The 15,710-nt window shown below is 42.8% G+C and overlaps 1 protein-coding gene across 2 annotated transcripts in view; it reads left to right on the top strand.

Annotated features, from left to right (window-relative positions):
* The first annotated feature begins 358 nt into the window (after positions 1–358).
* Positions 359–15,710, top strand: part of LOC146608620 (gamma-aminobutyric acid receptor subunit gamma-3-like) — a 179,810-nt gene continuing 164,458 nt past the window's right edge. Inside the window, exons 1-2 of one of the 2 annotated variants that reach the window (XM_085348963.1) lie at positions 359–490; positions 930–1,084. In XM_085348963.1, the coding sequence (XP_085205089.1) occupies positions 435–490; positions 930–1,084 (211 nt within the window). In that variant the 5' untranslated portion in view covers positions 359–434. The remainder of the gene's footprint in view (positions 491–929; positions 1,085–15,710) is intronic. The other variant, XM_085348962.1, reaches the window with a different exon arrangement.

The raw sequence follows: 15,710 nt of genomic DNA, 5'->3' as shown, positions 1-15,710 counted from the left end.
CTCCCACACACACACGCACACACCATCCTCCTCTTGTTTCGGCTACCACCGCTTGTGTTGGGCTGGATCTCACTGATTTATCGTCGGGTGCCTTTCCCGGAGGAAACCCTCCCCACGAAGGAGCGAAGAGGACCAGGAGGAAGTGTGGTGGAGGGAGGTCGGGGGCGGGAGAGAGCTCGCGATCCGCTGCTGTGGTAGTGCTGGTGCTGTTGTTGTTGTTGGTGGTGTTGGAGGTGGTGGTGGCTGTTCGGTGCACATGACGCGCAGGAGAAAAAAGTGCGTGGGCGGATGAGGAAGTTGAGAGCTGGGATTGATGGTTCCACACCTTTTCACTGCGCTGGCACTTGATCGCGGCAGCAACGCAGCAGCAGCAGCGGCAGCAGCAGCAGCAGTCCACCGGTTCCTGCGATCAGAGGTGATCCGCGCGTGGGAAAATGACAATCAAGTTTGTGGTCACCCTCCTCACACTTTTGTTCGCTGGAGGTGCTCGGTGAGTGTCATTTGCACCTTTTCTCTCTCTCTCTCCCTCTCTACGATCAACAGCTGAGAGCAGCGTTAAAGCTTCAAAAGTTCGACTGCTGTGAATGAAATCCCATACATGTGTGAAAGAGCCTGTGTGGTAATGCATGGTTCTTTTTTCTTTTCTTTTTTTCCTAAGGGGTTCCCTCACACACACGCACTCCAACAGAAAGAAAAAGGGGGGGGGGGGGGAATAAATGACAGCACCATTTACTGCTGCGCCCAAATCCACAGTCTGGGGGTCTCACTGTCATTTACAGCAGGCTCCAAGTCACCATGAATCAAACATGTTCTTTTTTTTCCCTCTTTTTTCATGACAATGTGTTTCTGTTTTAAACATGATTAAGACCTCTCGTTCCCCTCCTCTCCTTTTCTCCTCCACCCCTTCTCTTTCTCACACACACAAACAGCTCTGATTTACGGGAATATGGCGACGACGATGAGGATCATCAGGACACCACTGTCAATCAAATGCTGGTGCCCAGGTCGCACCAGGAGGACGCAACGCTCATTCTGAACAATTTGCTCAAGGAGTACGACAAGACTCTACGCCCAGACATCGGAGGTAAGGATCAGAAGTGGTGGAGAGGAGTTGGAGGCTTTTTTGGTTGGAGGAGAAACTTTGGTGATGCTGTCCAGGGAATGGCTCTGTGCCTGAGCTGTCCATGGTGCTGAAACTAGTAGTGCTGCTGTGAGGGTGGGGAGATGACATCCCCTTCCCCTCTCTCTCAATCATTTTAAAATTAGGTTTCTTCAGTTACGCTGGGACAGATTTGGTGGATTTGGGTTTGCTGAGATCTCTGCAAGAATTAGGGATAAAGTCCTTTTTAAGTGTTGAGAACTTTATTTATCTAGTGGGAGATAAAAACTACAGGGGCATCTGAATTTTTCAGTATTTACATCATTTACATGACTAATGGTTATTTGTGTTTCTATCAATAAATTAACAGTAAATGGAGAGGAAATAAAATGTGTCCACTTCTTGGGTTTCTGGCAAATTATCTGCAAAGCTAATTCACTTAAATGCAGTTTAATTCAAAATGCAAATAGGACCATGTTCTTATGTTGGCTCTACATAAGCCAAATTTACAAAGACGTACAGTGCTGTGCAAAATTATTAAGCCACCCGTCATTTCTCTATATTTTGTTAAGAGCATGGGAAATAGCTGCAGAGAAATGTGGGCAAACATGCATGGAAACACAACATAAAAGGCAAAAAGAGTTTGTTTAAACAATAATGGCAGTCAAACTAAATATTGACTTTTAATCTTGTTAGAATCATACAGGCTGAACTCTCTTCAGGAGTAGTTCTCCAGGCTTCTCGAAGGACATTCAAAGCTCTTCTTTGGATGTTTTGCCTTTTGTTTCCCTCTCTATCAGTACTGTTGAGGCCTGGGCTTTGGGGAGGCCAATCCATGATCACTATTGTTCCATTGTGTTTCTACTATTCAGGTATGCTTTTATTGCATTGTCAGTGTGTTTGGGATCATTGTCATGGTGAAATATTTCCACCCAGATACTTTCCAGATCATATTTCTTGGTATATCAAAATCTTACAGTGCTTTTCATGTTTGTAATTCCATCAGTTTTGACAAGGCAACATCACTGGCTCTCAAGTCCTGTGTCAGATCTTTGCTGAATGTTTTTCTAGCTTTTTTTAAGAATGTGACTTTCAGCTACTGTTCAAATGTATGCTGTAGATATGTTTTTAAGCCTACTTGTCCAGCTTCCTCATTTTTTTAAGGAAACATTGTACACCAAGCCCAGATATGCCAGTTTTTCAGTTAAGTGTCTTTTTGGAGGGTTTGGGGGTTTTTTTTGTTTGTAGATGCGAGTAAAGCAATGGAAACAAATAGTGTGTTTTTGCGACAGGCTGCAAGTAAGAAATTGGTCCTTTGCTAAATTGTCTGCTATGTGTAGACATAACACTGGCTCATCCGTTGATCTTTTGAGTTTGGTGCCTTTTTTATGCTTAACAAACAAAAAAAATCTTGCTTAACACCAGCATGTTGGCATTAGCATTGTTAGCATAGTAGCAGTGACAGTAGCATTTAGCAAAACGTAGCACACCGGTTGGCTTTAACCACTTCAGTTTGAATCAAAAGGTCATTAAATAAATCAAAAAACTAAGAATGTAAATACGAGCACACCGTGCTAGCTTATCTGGCTGTCACTCCCAAACCACAAAGACATTTATCGCTTTCACACATGTAATAGAATGAGTTACCCACAGCTGGCAGGCCATGCCCAGTTTGTGCTGTGTGTGTGTGAGAGAGCGAGGGTGATGACAGGAACACAAGTCCAAATCCTCCCTTGATTGCACCCATGTTCTCGCTGCTGTGGTGCAATCAAAGCCCTGAGCTCCTTGGAGGAGAACATTCCTCTTCAGTGAGGTCTCTAATCAAATGGTTACCGGTTTGTTCCCCGGAGTCCTCTCATTGGTGGGCTGCTGGCTGGAAGGCTTTTCTGTGATGAACGTGCAATCCCGGCTTCTGTTGCTGCAGCATTTTAGAAGTCATTTGGAGAAATCAAGGCAGCCTGTCTTTATGGACATGTGGTAGAGGAGTCAGAGGTGTGGTGGTTTCCAGTGAGGCGATTTTCACCGGGGTTTAGCACAGTGGCTCAATGTCATTAGACTGACTGCCTTTACTATATTAGCGGCACTATTCTGAATGTGAAGGCAGACATTACTCCAACTGTTTCTGCTGTGACCTTATTTTTATTTCTCTCATATTCCAATTTACGCTCGACATTTGGTAACATTCTCCTTGTGTTTCTTTTCCCTTGATTCAGAGTTTGCATTTACAATCAGCAATACAATCTGATATGTGTAGGCCATTTGGGAGCTGCTCTACTCTAATTTTGTTTTGCTTCCCGCAGCTCACTGTGATATTTTCCACTTCCACTTCACTTAAATGTTGAAATAAAATGCAAGCATTTTTGACAAGCTTCCTATACAGAGGTAATTTTTGTCTGAAATATTCTGTATTTTTCTATTAGTTCAGCCTACATTAGGATGAAAGACATTTTGTACCAACAGCCATTCAAAAAGTTTTCAGAAGCTGCATACAAAGTCCTGCTTAAGCAGAACTCAAGGACATATCCACAGTCAACACGGGAGGGGGGGTGTGCAAATGCAGGTCTCGCTGGGATGAGACCTAAGAATGGATTACTTATTGAAATGGTAGTGATTTCAAAGTGAACAAATAGTCAGTGTGTCTCTGTTGAGCTACATTTATTGGTAGACTTGTGCTGTACGACAACTGAAGTCCAACTTGTGAAGTATCCGGAAAGATGTTTGCACCATTTGACTGCAACTCGACAGCTACTGGCAGTTATTTTTGCATAAATTTCATGCGTAAACTGTGCAATAAAATATAGATCTAGCCATGCAATAAAAAACCAAAGACAATGTTAAAATCAAATAAACCCTGCTTTATGTCCAATGTCCAGCAGAGGGCGACTCCTTAGACTTCTATACAATTTGAATTATTTTGCAGCCAAAGAGAAAGTTTTGCTTCATTTATGACTTCAGTGAACACATTACTGTTGGGTTTGTGGTCTTAACTAATATTTTCAACACTGATTAAGTAAATCACAGAAACACTGTAAATAAAAAGGAGAGTAATGCAGGGTACACTTTGGAGCAATAATTCCCAAATTCCCAAAAACCAGAAAACCCCAGGGAGCCAACCCCTAAATCTTCACTCTAATCAAAATGTAAGAGACAGTGATGCATTTCCATGAAAATCTGCAATTTTTTGTTATCACAGAAGCACCTTTCAAAAGATGAACCAGATTATATGAATTTCATATATTCGGCTTCCTTCACCTTTTTGCCGTATTCCAGTTCCTCTAAACTTTGTCTTTCTGCCATTTTTCCCTGCTCAAAAAACTCTTAATCCTCTAAATGTCATCTTCCCCACTCTGAACACTTTATCACCTTAGGAGCTCTTTTAAGGGCTAAGATACTTGGTGAATCACTTACCTATGCCAGGATTTGGTCCTGACTTTAAGAGTGAATTCTTAGTAAACATCATAATTCTGAGAATTTTTTTTAAAACTTCATCTTATTAAGCCTCAGTCAGATGCTACACTCTTCACCCTCAGGTTTATACTAAAAAGCCTTGCTCATGAATTTTCAGGCTCTGGTGGGAAACACTGTATCTTCCAATCATTAATAATGTTTATTTGTCTTTCTCGGAATGCTTGAAATGATTCCCAGATATCATCAACAATTATTTTCCTCCCTCTCTCGCGCGTTCACCAGCAGCTTGCTCGGATCGGTTCAGCCTGGTAGTTCACCTTGCGGGAAGAGGGGGTGGGCATGTGGGGGATCACCCTACGGCTCTGCTTCCATAATTAGGGATGAAATTTTGATGAGATCCAGTTGACAAACCTCAGTGTCGTCCATGAAATGTTAATTTCTTAGCAGGATTATGTGAAGCAGTGGAAGCACGTGTGCATGTGTGTGTTTGTGTGTGCGTGTGTGTGTGTGTGCATGGGAAAACGTGCACAGACAACACACTTACAAACATACTTGGAGATGACGCTGAGTCAAAGACAGATCTGGGACATTTAAGTCATTGTAAAAGAGAGTGGGTTCTGTTGAGATCCGCTGCAATGAATCTCTGAGAAAACACACACACACACAGCAAAGAAAGTAAATTCACACGGATAGAAGCCACTGAAGTCAGCACTGTGAGGCTCATTTCTAAGACACACCTTGATTTTGACTAAATCAAAGTCATCCTCTCACACACACACACACACACACACACACACACACACACACACACACACACACACACACATATATAAAAACACTGTATTTCTGTTTGCCTCTTCTCGTCTGTAGTTGTGCTTGTTTATAAGCCGCTGGCTGTGGAACCAGAGCACATACTGTTGTTTTAAGAAAATGTGAAATTTTACTATTAATTGGCTGCTAATTTCTAAGTTGAACATTTGTGTCTCAAAGCAAGGTTCACTTCTTCAGCACAGAAAATCTGCATAATACTAAATTCTTCGACAGTGAAGACAACAATTTTCCTCGCCTGAAAGAAAATCTGCTACTATTAGCTAACTAACATTGGCATTATCAGCACTGACAGAGAGAAGTGCAAAGAAATTCACCACCTGGTTACTTTGTACAGCAGTATGCCAATTGAAGCACAGCACAAAGTTATTAATAACGTTATTCTGTTTATTTTTTTCATTGACAGAAAACAGCTTTTTAAATTGATACACTATGGGTACAGTAAAGACCATACAAAGGCACGTAGAACAATATTTTATTATTATATGGTATGACAAAAAATAGTCAAATACAATGAAACATAAAAATGTAACAATACCTTTGCCCTAATTAGATCTTAAGTTTTATTATGTTGAATTAAATAAATACAAATAGCCTCAAAATTCACATCAGAAAGGAGTTTGTGTGTGTGTGTGTTTGTATGTCTGTGTGTAGTTGAGTGTGTATTTATATCTTTGTGGGGACCAGACATTTAAAATTTACTATACATAAGGACCAACAGCCCTTATGGGGACCAAAATCCTGGTCCCCACAAGTTTGAAGGCAATTTTGAGACTCAAACTTTGATTTTCGTGTAGGTTTTGGTTAGGTTTAGGGTAAGGGTTAGGCATTCATTTTTCATGGTTAGGGGCAAGGGAAAGGATTACTTCAATTAGAGGTCCCCATAAGATATGAATACCCAACATGTGTGTTTGTGTGTGTGTATTATAATCCTAAAACTATGTGAAATGCTCAGTGCTTTCAGTCAGGCTTTGACTAATCAAGCTTTTGTCCCTTATGCTTCAGATTTTAACTAATCTATTTTCTATAAATTCTCTGAAATTCAAAGACCTTTGAGATATTTTACTTTAGAATGGATAAAAAGGTTTCAACACAGTGAAAATCCAAAAAATCCAAGAGACTACAGTATAACAGGGTTGTTAACTTAGTGTCTCTGTTTGTTTTCCTCCTGTCACATCCAGTCTTGTGAAGTGAGCAGCGAGTCTAATCTTCATATAAAGTGGGTGACTGGTCCACTTGAGAAGGGAAAAGCTACCCACATATCCTCCAAGCAGAGCAAGTGTTGAGCCTCACCTTAAGCGATAAGAAGCAGTTCCCCTTAGATGAAGATGAGATGCTTTTGTGTCCCTATTGTGTCACTTTCCTTTTGGATTCAGAGTGTGATCACTGTGTGAGATCTGGGTGATCCTCATGTACTGTGCAAAGATGCATTGGTGTATGTGTCAGTGTTTGCGTCTGTGGAATCGAGGACAAAGAGGGCTGGAGTGGAAGGCTTTGTATGCTGCGAGGGCTCTTCAGCCACTCACATTTAAAGTTTGGAAGCCAGGATGATTCAAGGAACTCAATTAAACTTGGGTCTGAGGCGCATTCTAAAAATACAAAGGGCCAACAAATTAAAATCTTCATTTAAGACAGATTCAAGTTTTATTTTGACTCCAACAAATATCACCCTGCTGTCATTAATACTCAGCAGATCACCAAATGGGACTGAAAATACCTCTTAACTGATGCATCACTTCCTTCTGCTAAAAACTACAGTGCATTAGTTTGATTTATGTGACACCAGTTCAACACAACAGTCTATATATTGCAAAGTAAATACACTACAGAAAGACAGTCCCAGTAATCTGATGATCTCTATTAGTAAGCACTCGGAGACAGTGGGGATAAAGAACTCACAGCAGAAACAGGCTCATGGATGGACAGACATCTATTGCAGGGTGAAAGGAAAAAAAACAGAAAAGAGAGATACATGCATAGTGAAATCACAAATAACAACAACGACCACCAACAAGCTACAGAAGAAAGGGGGCATATCTTTTGTTTTGTTTTAATGATATTAATGTTCATCCATTCTCTTCTTCTGTGCAGTCTTTTTTCTGCTTCTCTGCATAGGCAGAGAAGCCCATGCCTCCCTCTCACCAACCACCTCCTCCAGTTCACCCACTTGAACACCAGGCCCACTGAGAGATTTCTCCAGTGTGTCCTGGATCTACCCTGGGGCCTCTTCCTGGTGGTATATGCCCAGAACACCTTCACCCAGGAGGGACTCAAGAGCCATCCCGTTAGATGGCCGAACCACCTCAGCTGTCTCCTTTCAATGTGGTTGAGTAGTGGAGCTGCTCTGAGCCTTTCCTGAATGGCTGAACCCCTCACCCCATCTCAAAGGAAGAGACACCCTTTGGAGAAAGCTCACTTGTATCTGCGATCTCATTCTTTCGGTCACTACTCAGAGTTCGTGACAGTAGGTGAGCGCAGGGAAGTAAATTGACTAAACCGAAAGCTTTACTATATAATATTTTGCTTTAAGAATATATATAAAAGTTATTATTATTATTATTATTTTTTAGTATTATTATTATTTTTTTATTTTGCCTGTCCCATTTGGTTCTTTACCCGTCAGAACTGTTGTCTGAAGACCAACAAAGATACCCAATGGATTTACTTTGCCAAATGGATCATCATGGCCTTGCCATATTGGTCCATTTGATCAACCTTTGTTGTTATTATTTATTTTATTTTATTTTCAGTTGTTACAGACGGGACAGACATGACTGAGGGATAGGAAAGGGAGAAAGAAAGATGAAGGAAAAGAAAAACAGAATAGAAGAGGGACAGTGAGAAAGGGCAATTAAAAAGAGAAAGAAGAAAAAAAAAATCTCCTGGATCACCTGCTGAGAGAAAAAGAAGAGAAAACAAGCAAAAAAAAAAAAACAGAGCAACATACTAAACACAACACAATCACGTTAATCTAGCTATGTGTAAACAGCAGTAAATACTAAATATTCAATGTTGTTGTGTAGCAAGCAGGACCGACAGCGCACAATGTGCTTGGAAATAGCAGCCAATAGAGGTGTAGTTTATGTCTATGAACAGTAAACACCTGTGTGCACACCTGTGTGGATCAGCGTGCTTGTATTCAAAAGGTTTCCCCATGTAATGGTCTGCTAGAGGATGTAGAGAGCCATAGCCCTGTCCCCCAGGGCATGAAGCAGGCATGGAGGAGATCCAGCCTCCAGACATCCAGAGGCCCCAGAATGCGAGAGCCCAAGGAGGACAACCGGAGGGACATCCGTGCCACCCTCCTGGGAAGAGCTGAGAAGAGACCCAGATGAGGGGTCACCCGGTAGCCATGGAGCAGAAGCCAGAGGGGGCTGCAGTGGCGTGCCCGCCGGTTCTGCCAGCAGCCAGCTGTGCCACAGTGAACCGAGCCGCAGGCCCAGAGGCCGTAGGCCTGAGGGCCCCCTTTGCCCCCGAAGAGGCCTGACCGAGCAACAGGCACCAGGCCCTGCTAAGTAATCACCAGGAGTGAGCTGGTACATACCTGAGCGCCTAGCCCCGGACACCAAGAACCACCAACGTACCGACCCCTGAGGGCATCAGTTACCGGCAGGAAGTGTGGTGAGGGGAGATAGGCCTTTGGAGGGCCTGGGAGTTCCCAGAGAGGTGGAGTGTTAGACCCGACCTGACATATAGACACAGACAAACAGGCACACACAGACACAAACAAGCATTCCCACCCTCATGCACACATATACAAACACTCAGCACTCACCCAATGTAGGGATAGACATACATGGACACTGTACACACAATCACACTCCCCAAACAAACTCTATACCCCGGGTCCAGGTACCCTCGCGCCTAGAGGGGGAAATTGCACCTAGACTCAGGAGATGTTACCCTTTCACCTGGGGTGGAGGCAAGCAGACCGCCCCAGGATCCGCAGCAGCAGGGAGGCCCCATATCCCAGATCCCAATCGGACGGCCAACACCTCCTTCCAGCCCCCCCGCCCCGATGGCCAGCAGAGAACAGGGGTGTGTGAGGACCCCAAACCTCCCTCCTCTCGCTCATGTGTTGATGGGTATGCAATGATGGGCGTAGCTGCGGGAAGTTTATTGTTTTTTTTGTTGATGAGTGAGTATATGGGGTGGGATTTAATAAGTTTTCTTCGTCCCACTCCTTTTTCAGGCAATTTTTGTTTTTTGTTTTGTGCATTTTATGTTCAATATAGGTATTTGTTGTGCCCGAAAATGAACAAATAAATGAATGAATGAAATGAATGAATGAATGAATGTGTAGTGTTGCTGCGTGTTGTTCTAAGGTGCATTTAAAACACGGGAGAGCATGGTGCTGCTGCCAGAGAGCAGCGGGTGTTAGCACGGCCCCTCCCCAGAACCCTCAATGTCTACATGGATTTAAAATTGAGAGGTGGGCACCAGCGCCAGAGGTGGGGTTAAATACACAGACCGTCCACTGGACGCCGTTAACATGCCCACCCTCAAGACCCTATATGTATGTGTTATGAGAGTGTGAGTAATGTGGATGTCTAAGTTGTGGAATAAAATTGAGGCACAGGTGGCCAGAAGGGGACAGAGGGGGGGAATGCCTCCCCTGCACACACACATATATATATATATATATATATATATATATATATATATATATATATATATATATATATACACACACACACATATATATATATATATATATATATATATATATATATATATACACACACATATATATATATATACACACACACACATATATATATATATACACACACACACACACATATATATATATATACACACACACATATATATATATATATATACACACACACACACATATATATATATATATATGTTCTGCCTTTTATAACTTAAATCGGATATTATAGTTGTAAGCTGCCCTAGAGCTCCCTCTAGTGGCTGCTTTGGGTTCGGTTACTTTGGAAAAGGAAAAAAATGAGAACGTGAAGAAGAAATAAAAGATGGCGGAAAGTGATACCGTAATGTTATCGTTCTAAGCTGATACGGACCTTAAAATGTTGTTGCCTTGGACAAGATATGTCTGTAAGTATGAGTGTCGATAAAATAATTATTCTTTTGTTTTGTGTAAAAATGGTACGATAATTTGTACATTTGAAAGTTTTATCTTGTTAGCTTGCAGTAAGAGGGTAACAAGCTAGTTTACAATGTTAGTTAGCTAATACAGTATTTTGTACTTTCAGTTTTACGATGGTCAAAGAGAAGGCAATGGTCAGAGGCCATTCTTCAATAAATCAGCGCAAAAAGGAAAATAAGTCTGGTTATTGGAGCATCGTTATCTCGCTGTCTAGCTGGTGAAACTAAGAGACTCAGGGCGAGGACAGCATAGTAAAAAGACATTAGCGCAGCGGGCACAACCACGAGGAGCTATTTTCAGCACATCAGTTATGAGTCTACGGTCAGGAAAGCAATATCAACTGGATCTTCCAGAAGAGGAAGAAACACCAGACCAAAGAGAAACAAAACAAGTGCACAACGCAGAGGATATGGAGAACAAGGATAATGCAAGCAACGCAGACACACAGGCGGAGTCTAGACGCTCGCGTACGTCCAAGCGTTCATCCACAAGTTCTGCAGCACTTAAAGCACGAGCAAAAGCAGAGGCTGCACGTGCACAGCTGGCGTATTCAGAAAGAGAAGCAGCTATAATGAAACAAAAAACTGAACTTGAGGCAAATTTACATGTTTTGAGCTGTCAAAAGGCTGTTGCAGTTGCAGAAGCAGAGGTTGCAGTTTATGAAGAAGAGGAGGAGGGACTCTCAAAGAGTGAACTGCGCTATCCATTGGTGGGACCACCCGCCAGTCCAAAACAACGCACAGCAGAGTATGTACAAAAACACTCAGATATTTGCCTTGAAGGATTCAAATTAAAAGTAGATCCACTTGCCTGTCACAAAGCTGCGCGTGAACAATGCGAAATGGCTATGAATGCAGATATAGACAATGACTGCTCACACAGTGCTCAAAAGGCTAATGTTAAAGTGGAACTCCAAACACAACAGAGAGAGAGACTGGATTCCCCCAAACCTTATCCGTACAACACTCTTCAAACATCAACAGAGACACAGGGTGTCCAGGATATTACAAGGTACCTGACACGGAGGGAAATGTTAAGTACTGGACTTTTGCAGTTTGATGACCACCCAGAAAACTACTGGGCGTGGAAGGCATCATTTCAAAGTGCTATTAAAGACTTGCACGTTACAGCTCAAGAGGAGCTAGATTTAATGGTCAAATGGCTTGGAGTGGAGTCTGGTCACCAGGCCAAAAGAATCCGATCAGTCCATGTCTTTAATCCAGCTGCAGCTCTCAACCTTGTGTGGCAAAGACTCGAGGAATGTTATGGATCTCCAGAAGTGGTAGAAAATGCACTGTTAAAAAAGATTGAACAGTTTCCCAAACTAAACAACAGAGACAACACAAAGTTAAGAGAGCTGGGTGACGTTCTGCAGGAAATAGAATGTGCAAAAGATGGAGGATATCTACCAGGCCTCTCATATTTGGACACAGCTCACGGAGTCAACCCCATTGTGGAAAAGTTACCATATGGACTGCAGGAAAAATGGATTGCAACAGGAGCAAAGTACAAAGAAGAACATAAAGTTGTTTTCCCCCCTTTCAGTGTCTTTTCAAAGTTTGTAAGACAACAAGCCAAAATAAGAAACGACCCAAGCTTTGTCATCACACCTCCTGCCGACACAAGCTTCAAGAAGGAGAAAAGCTTCAGAGGCAGTAACAGGCAAGTGATTAGTGTACACAAAACGGACATTCCTACAGACACTAGTTCACCTCAAAATAGTTACAGCAAGCCTATAGAAAGCCCTGACAAGGTATGCCCAATACATAAGAAGCCTCACCCTCTTAAAAGGTGCAAGAGTTTTAGAGCAAAGCCCATAGATGAGCGCAAGTCATTTTTAAAAGAGAACAGAATCTGTTTTAAATGCTGTGGCTCTACTCAACATTTAGCAAGGGACTGCAGGGCTCAAATAAAATGCATGGACTGTGGTAGCGACAGGCATTTAGCAGTGCTACATCCAGGTCCACCCCCTGCTCCAGCTGAGAGCTCTGGAGCTGATAAAGATGATGGCGGGGAGACACAGGATAGTGCAAATGCCTCAGTTGTTTCCAAATGCACAGAAGTCTGTGGTGATGAAGATAGCCCACATTCATGCTCAAAAATAAGTCCTGTGTTAGTCTATCCAGAAGGCGAAAAAGAACAGGCTAGAAAGATGTATGCAGTGCTTGATGAACAAAGTAACAAGTCACTAGCTAAGTCGCAGTTTTTTGAGCTCTTTAATATTAAGACACGCTCAGAGACTTACAAGCTCAGAACATGCTCAGGACTGTCAGATAATGTCGGCAGAACAGCAGTAAACTTCATGATTGAGTCAATGGATGGTAAAGTAAAGCTCCCACTCCCAAACCTGATTGAATGTGACATGATTCCAGACGACAGGAGAGAGATTCCCTCTCCACAAGTGGCCATGTTCTCACACTTACAGAAGATAGCTGAAAAAGTACCTCCTGTAGAAGAACAAGTACCTATTCTGCTGCTTTTGGGAAGAGACATTATACAGGTACACAAAGTCAGAGAGAGAATCAATGGGCCACACAATACACCTTATGCACAGCGTTTGGATTTAGGCTGGGTTATAGTTGGAGAAGCCTGCATGGGGAAGACGCATAAGCCCCCTAGTGTGAGTGTTCTCAAAACACATATTCTCCAGAATGGCCGTGCTTCTTACCTCTGCCCATGTCCTAACACGTTTCAAATCAAAGACCAGTTAAACACCACACCTAACCCCAAAAAGGACAGGGGAAACACAAACACCAATCAACTGGGAGAAACTGTTTTTGACAGGACAAAAGATGATGACAAACCAGCACTGTCAGTAGAGGACAAAGACTTCATTGACATCATGGAGAAGGAGGTGTATCAAAATGAATGTAACAGCTGGGTGGCGCCTTTGCCATTCCGCTCTTCAAGACCAGAGCTTCCGAGTAACAGAGAGCAAGCATTCAAGCGCCTCCAATCTCTCAGAAAGACATTAGACCGGAACCCTGAAATGAAAAGACAATATATCGAATTCATTCAAAACATGCTGGACAATGACCATGCAGAAGTCACTCCACCTTTGGACTCAAACAAAGAACACTGGTACTTGCCATCCTTCGGTGTGTACCACCCACAAAAACCTAATCAGCTGAGAGTAGTCTTTGACTCAAGTGCAGAATTTGAAGGACAGTCCCTTAACAAAGTCTTATTAAGTGGACCCGACCTAAATAACACACTGCTGGGTGTCCTTATGCGTTTTAGGAAAGAGCCTGTAGCATTTTCAGCTGATGTGCAACAAATGTTTTATTGTTTTGAAGTGAGAGAGGATCATAGGGATTATCTGAGATTCCTTTGGTATAAAGATAATGATCCTGACCAAGGTATTTGTGACTATAGAATGAGGGTTCATGTTTTTGGGAATAGCCCTTCCCCAGCTGTGGCTATTTATTGTATGAGGCGTGCTGCAGTCGAGGGAGAAGAAAAGCACGGACATGATGCAAAGCAGTTTGTAATGAGACATTTTTACGTTGATGATGGTCTCGCATCCACAGCAACAGTGGAAGAAGCTGTTGAGACACTCACAAGCGCTCAAAAGATGCTGGCACAGTCAAACTTAAGGCTACATAAAATAGCCTCTAATGACCACAAAGTAGTGGAAGCGTTTCCTGCTGCCGAGAGAGCCAAGGATCTAAAAGACTTGGATTTAGAGTTGGACGACATACCCCTGCAAAGGAGCTTGGGGGTACTGTGGAATCTTAAAAAGGACTGTTTTACCTTTCACGTCACCACTGAACAAAAGCCGTTCACCAGGAGAGGTGTCTTGGCCACTGTTAACAGTCTGTATGACCCGCTGGGTTTCGTGTCACCCATCACAATGCAGGGAAAAGCTCTTCTCCGTGAATTGACCTCAGAGCAAAAGGACTGGGATGAATCACTTCCTGCAGAAAAAGAAGATGAATGGAGCAGATGGAGAAGCTCACTGAAGGATCTTGAGCGGCTTCAGATACCGAGGTGCTACCTCTCGTTCTCCCAGGCCATTGCTGTGAAAAAAGAACTGTGCATATTTTCAGATGCCTCCACCATGGCCACACGCTTTAGTGGCCATGGTGGAGCTCTCAGATATGCCACTGCTCCTAGCAGTGGCATATCTGAGAGCTATTGATGGTGAAGGTCAGTGGCACACAGGTTTCATCATGGGCAAGTCCAAAGTAGCCCCAAGACCCGCCCACACTGTTCCTAGATTGGAGTTATGTGCAGCAGTGTTAGCTGTAGAGATGTACGAACTCATTAGAGATGAGATTGACATTGAAGCAGACACTGTCAGATTTTTCACAGACAGTAAAATTGTTCTTGGTTACATACACAACAACACAAAGAGGTTCTACACTTACGTGGCTAACCGAGTGATTAGAATCAGAAAGACTACACATCCAGCACAGTGGTTTTACATAGCCACTAGTGACAATCCAGCAGACACAGCCACTAGACCAATTGCAGCTTCTGCATTGGCTTCTACAAACTGGTTTAGTGGTCCTTCCTTTTTGACACAACACGACATAGAGAAGTCTCACTGTGATAGTTTCACACTGATCGATCCTGACACAGATGCAGAGATCAGACCTGATATAACAAGTTTTGTTACCAAAGCCTCAGTAACACAGCTAGAGCCATGCCGTTTTGAAAGATTCTCTCATTGGATGAGATTGTGTCGCACTATTGCATCACTAAAGCGTGTGGCAGTATCATTCAAGAAAACAAACACAGAAGGTAAAGGCTGGAAGTGTTTCAGTGAAACTAACACCACAGATGAAGTGTCTAAAGCAGCAAAGTTCATCATTCACACAGTACAAAGTGAAACGTTCAAAGAAGAGTACAGATGCATAAAAGAAAATCTGCCACTTCCAAAACAAACCTGTCTTCAAAGGTTAAATCCAGTTATTGATGAAGATGGGCTCCTCAGACTAGGAGGTCGATTGGCACCTGCTAACCTAACAAAAGATGAGAAACACCCACTCATTATCCCAAATGCTCATCATATAGCCATCCTTCTTATTAGATACTATCATGAGAAGGTAGCGCATCAGGGGCGTCACCTAACAGAAGGAACGCTCAGAGGTGCTGGATTTTGGATTATTGGCAGTAAACGGCTCGTCTCTTCTGTTATTTACAAGTGTGTTCTCTGTCGAAAGCTTCGAGGACGACTTCAGACCCAAAAGATGGCAGATTTACCTGTGGACAGGCTGACACCAACGCCACCGT

Source organism: Diplotaxodon limnothrissa, linkage group LG23 (assembly GCF_057381915.1).
Source record: "Diplotaxodon limnothrissa isolate DT_005_m linkage group LG23, D_limnothrissa_male_GT1.1, whole genome shotgun sequence".
NCBI lineage: Eukaryota > Metazoa > Chordata > Actinopteri > Cichliformes > Cichlidae > Diplotaxodon > Diplotaxodon limnothrissa.
The sequence above is the reverse complement of the archived record's forward strand: the minus strand, read 5'-3'. Positions and strand labels throughout refer to the sequence as shown.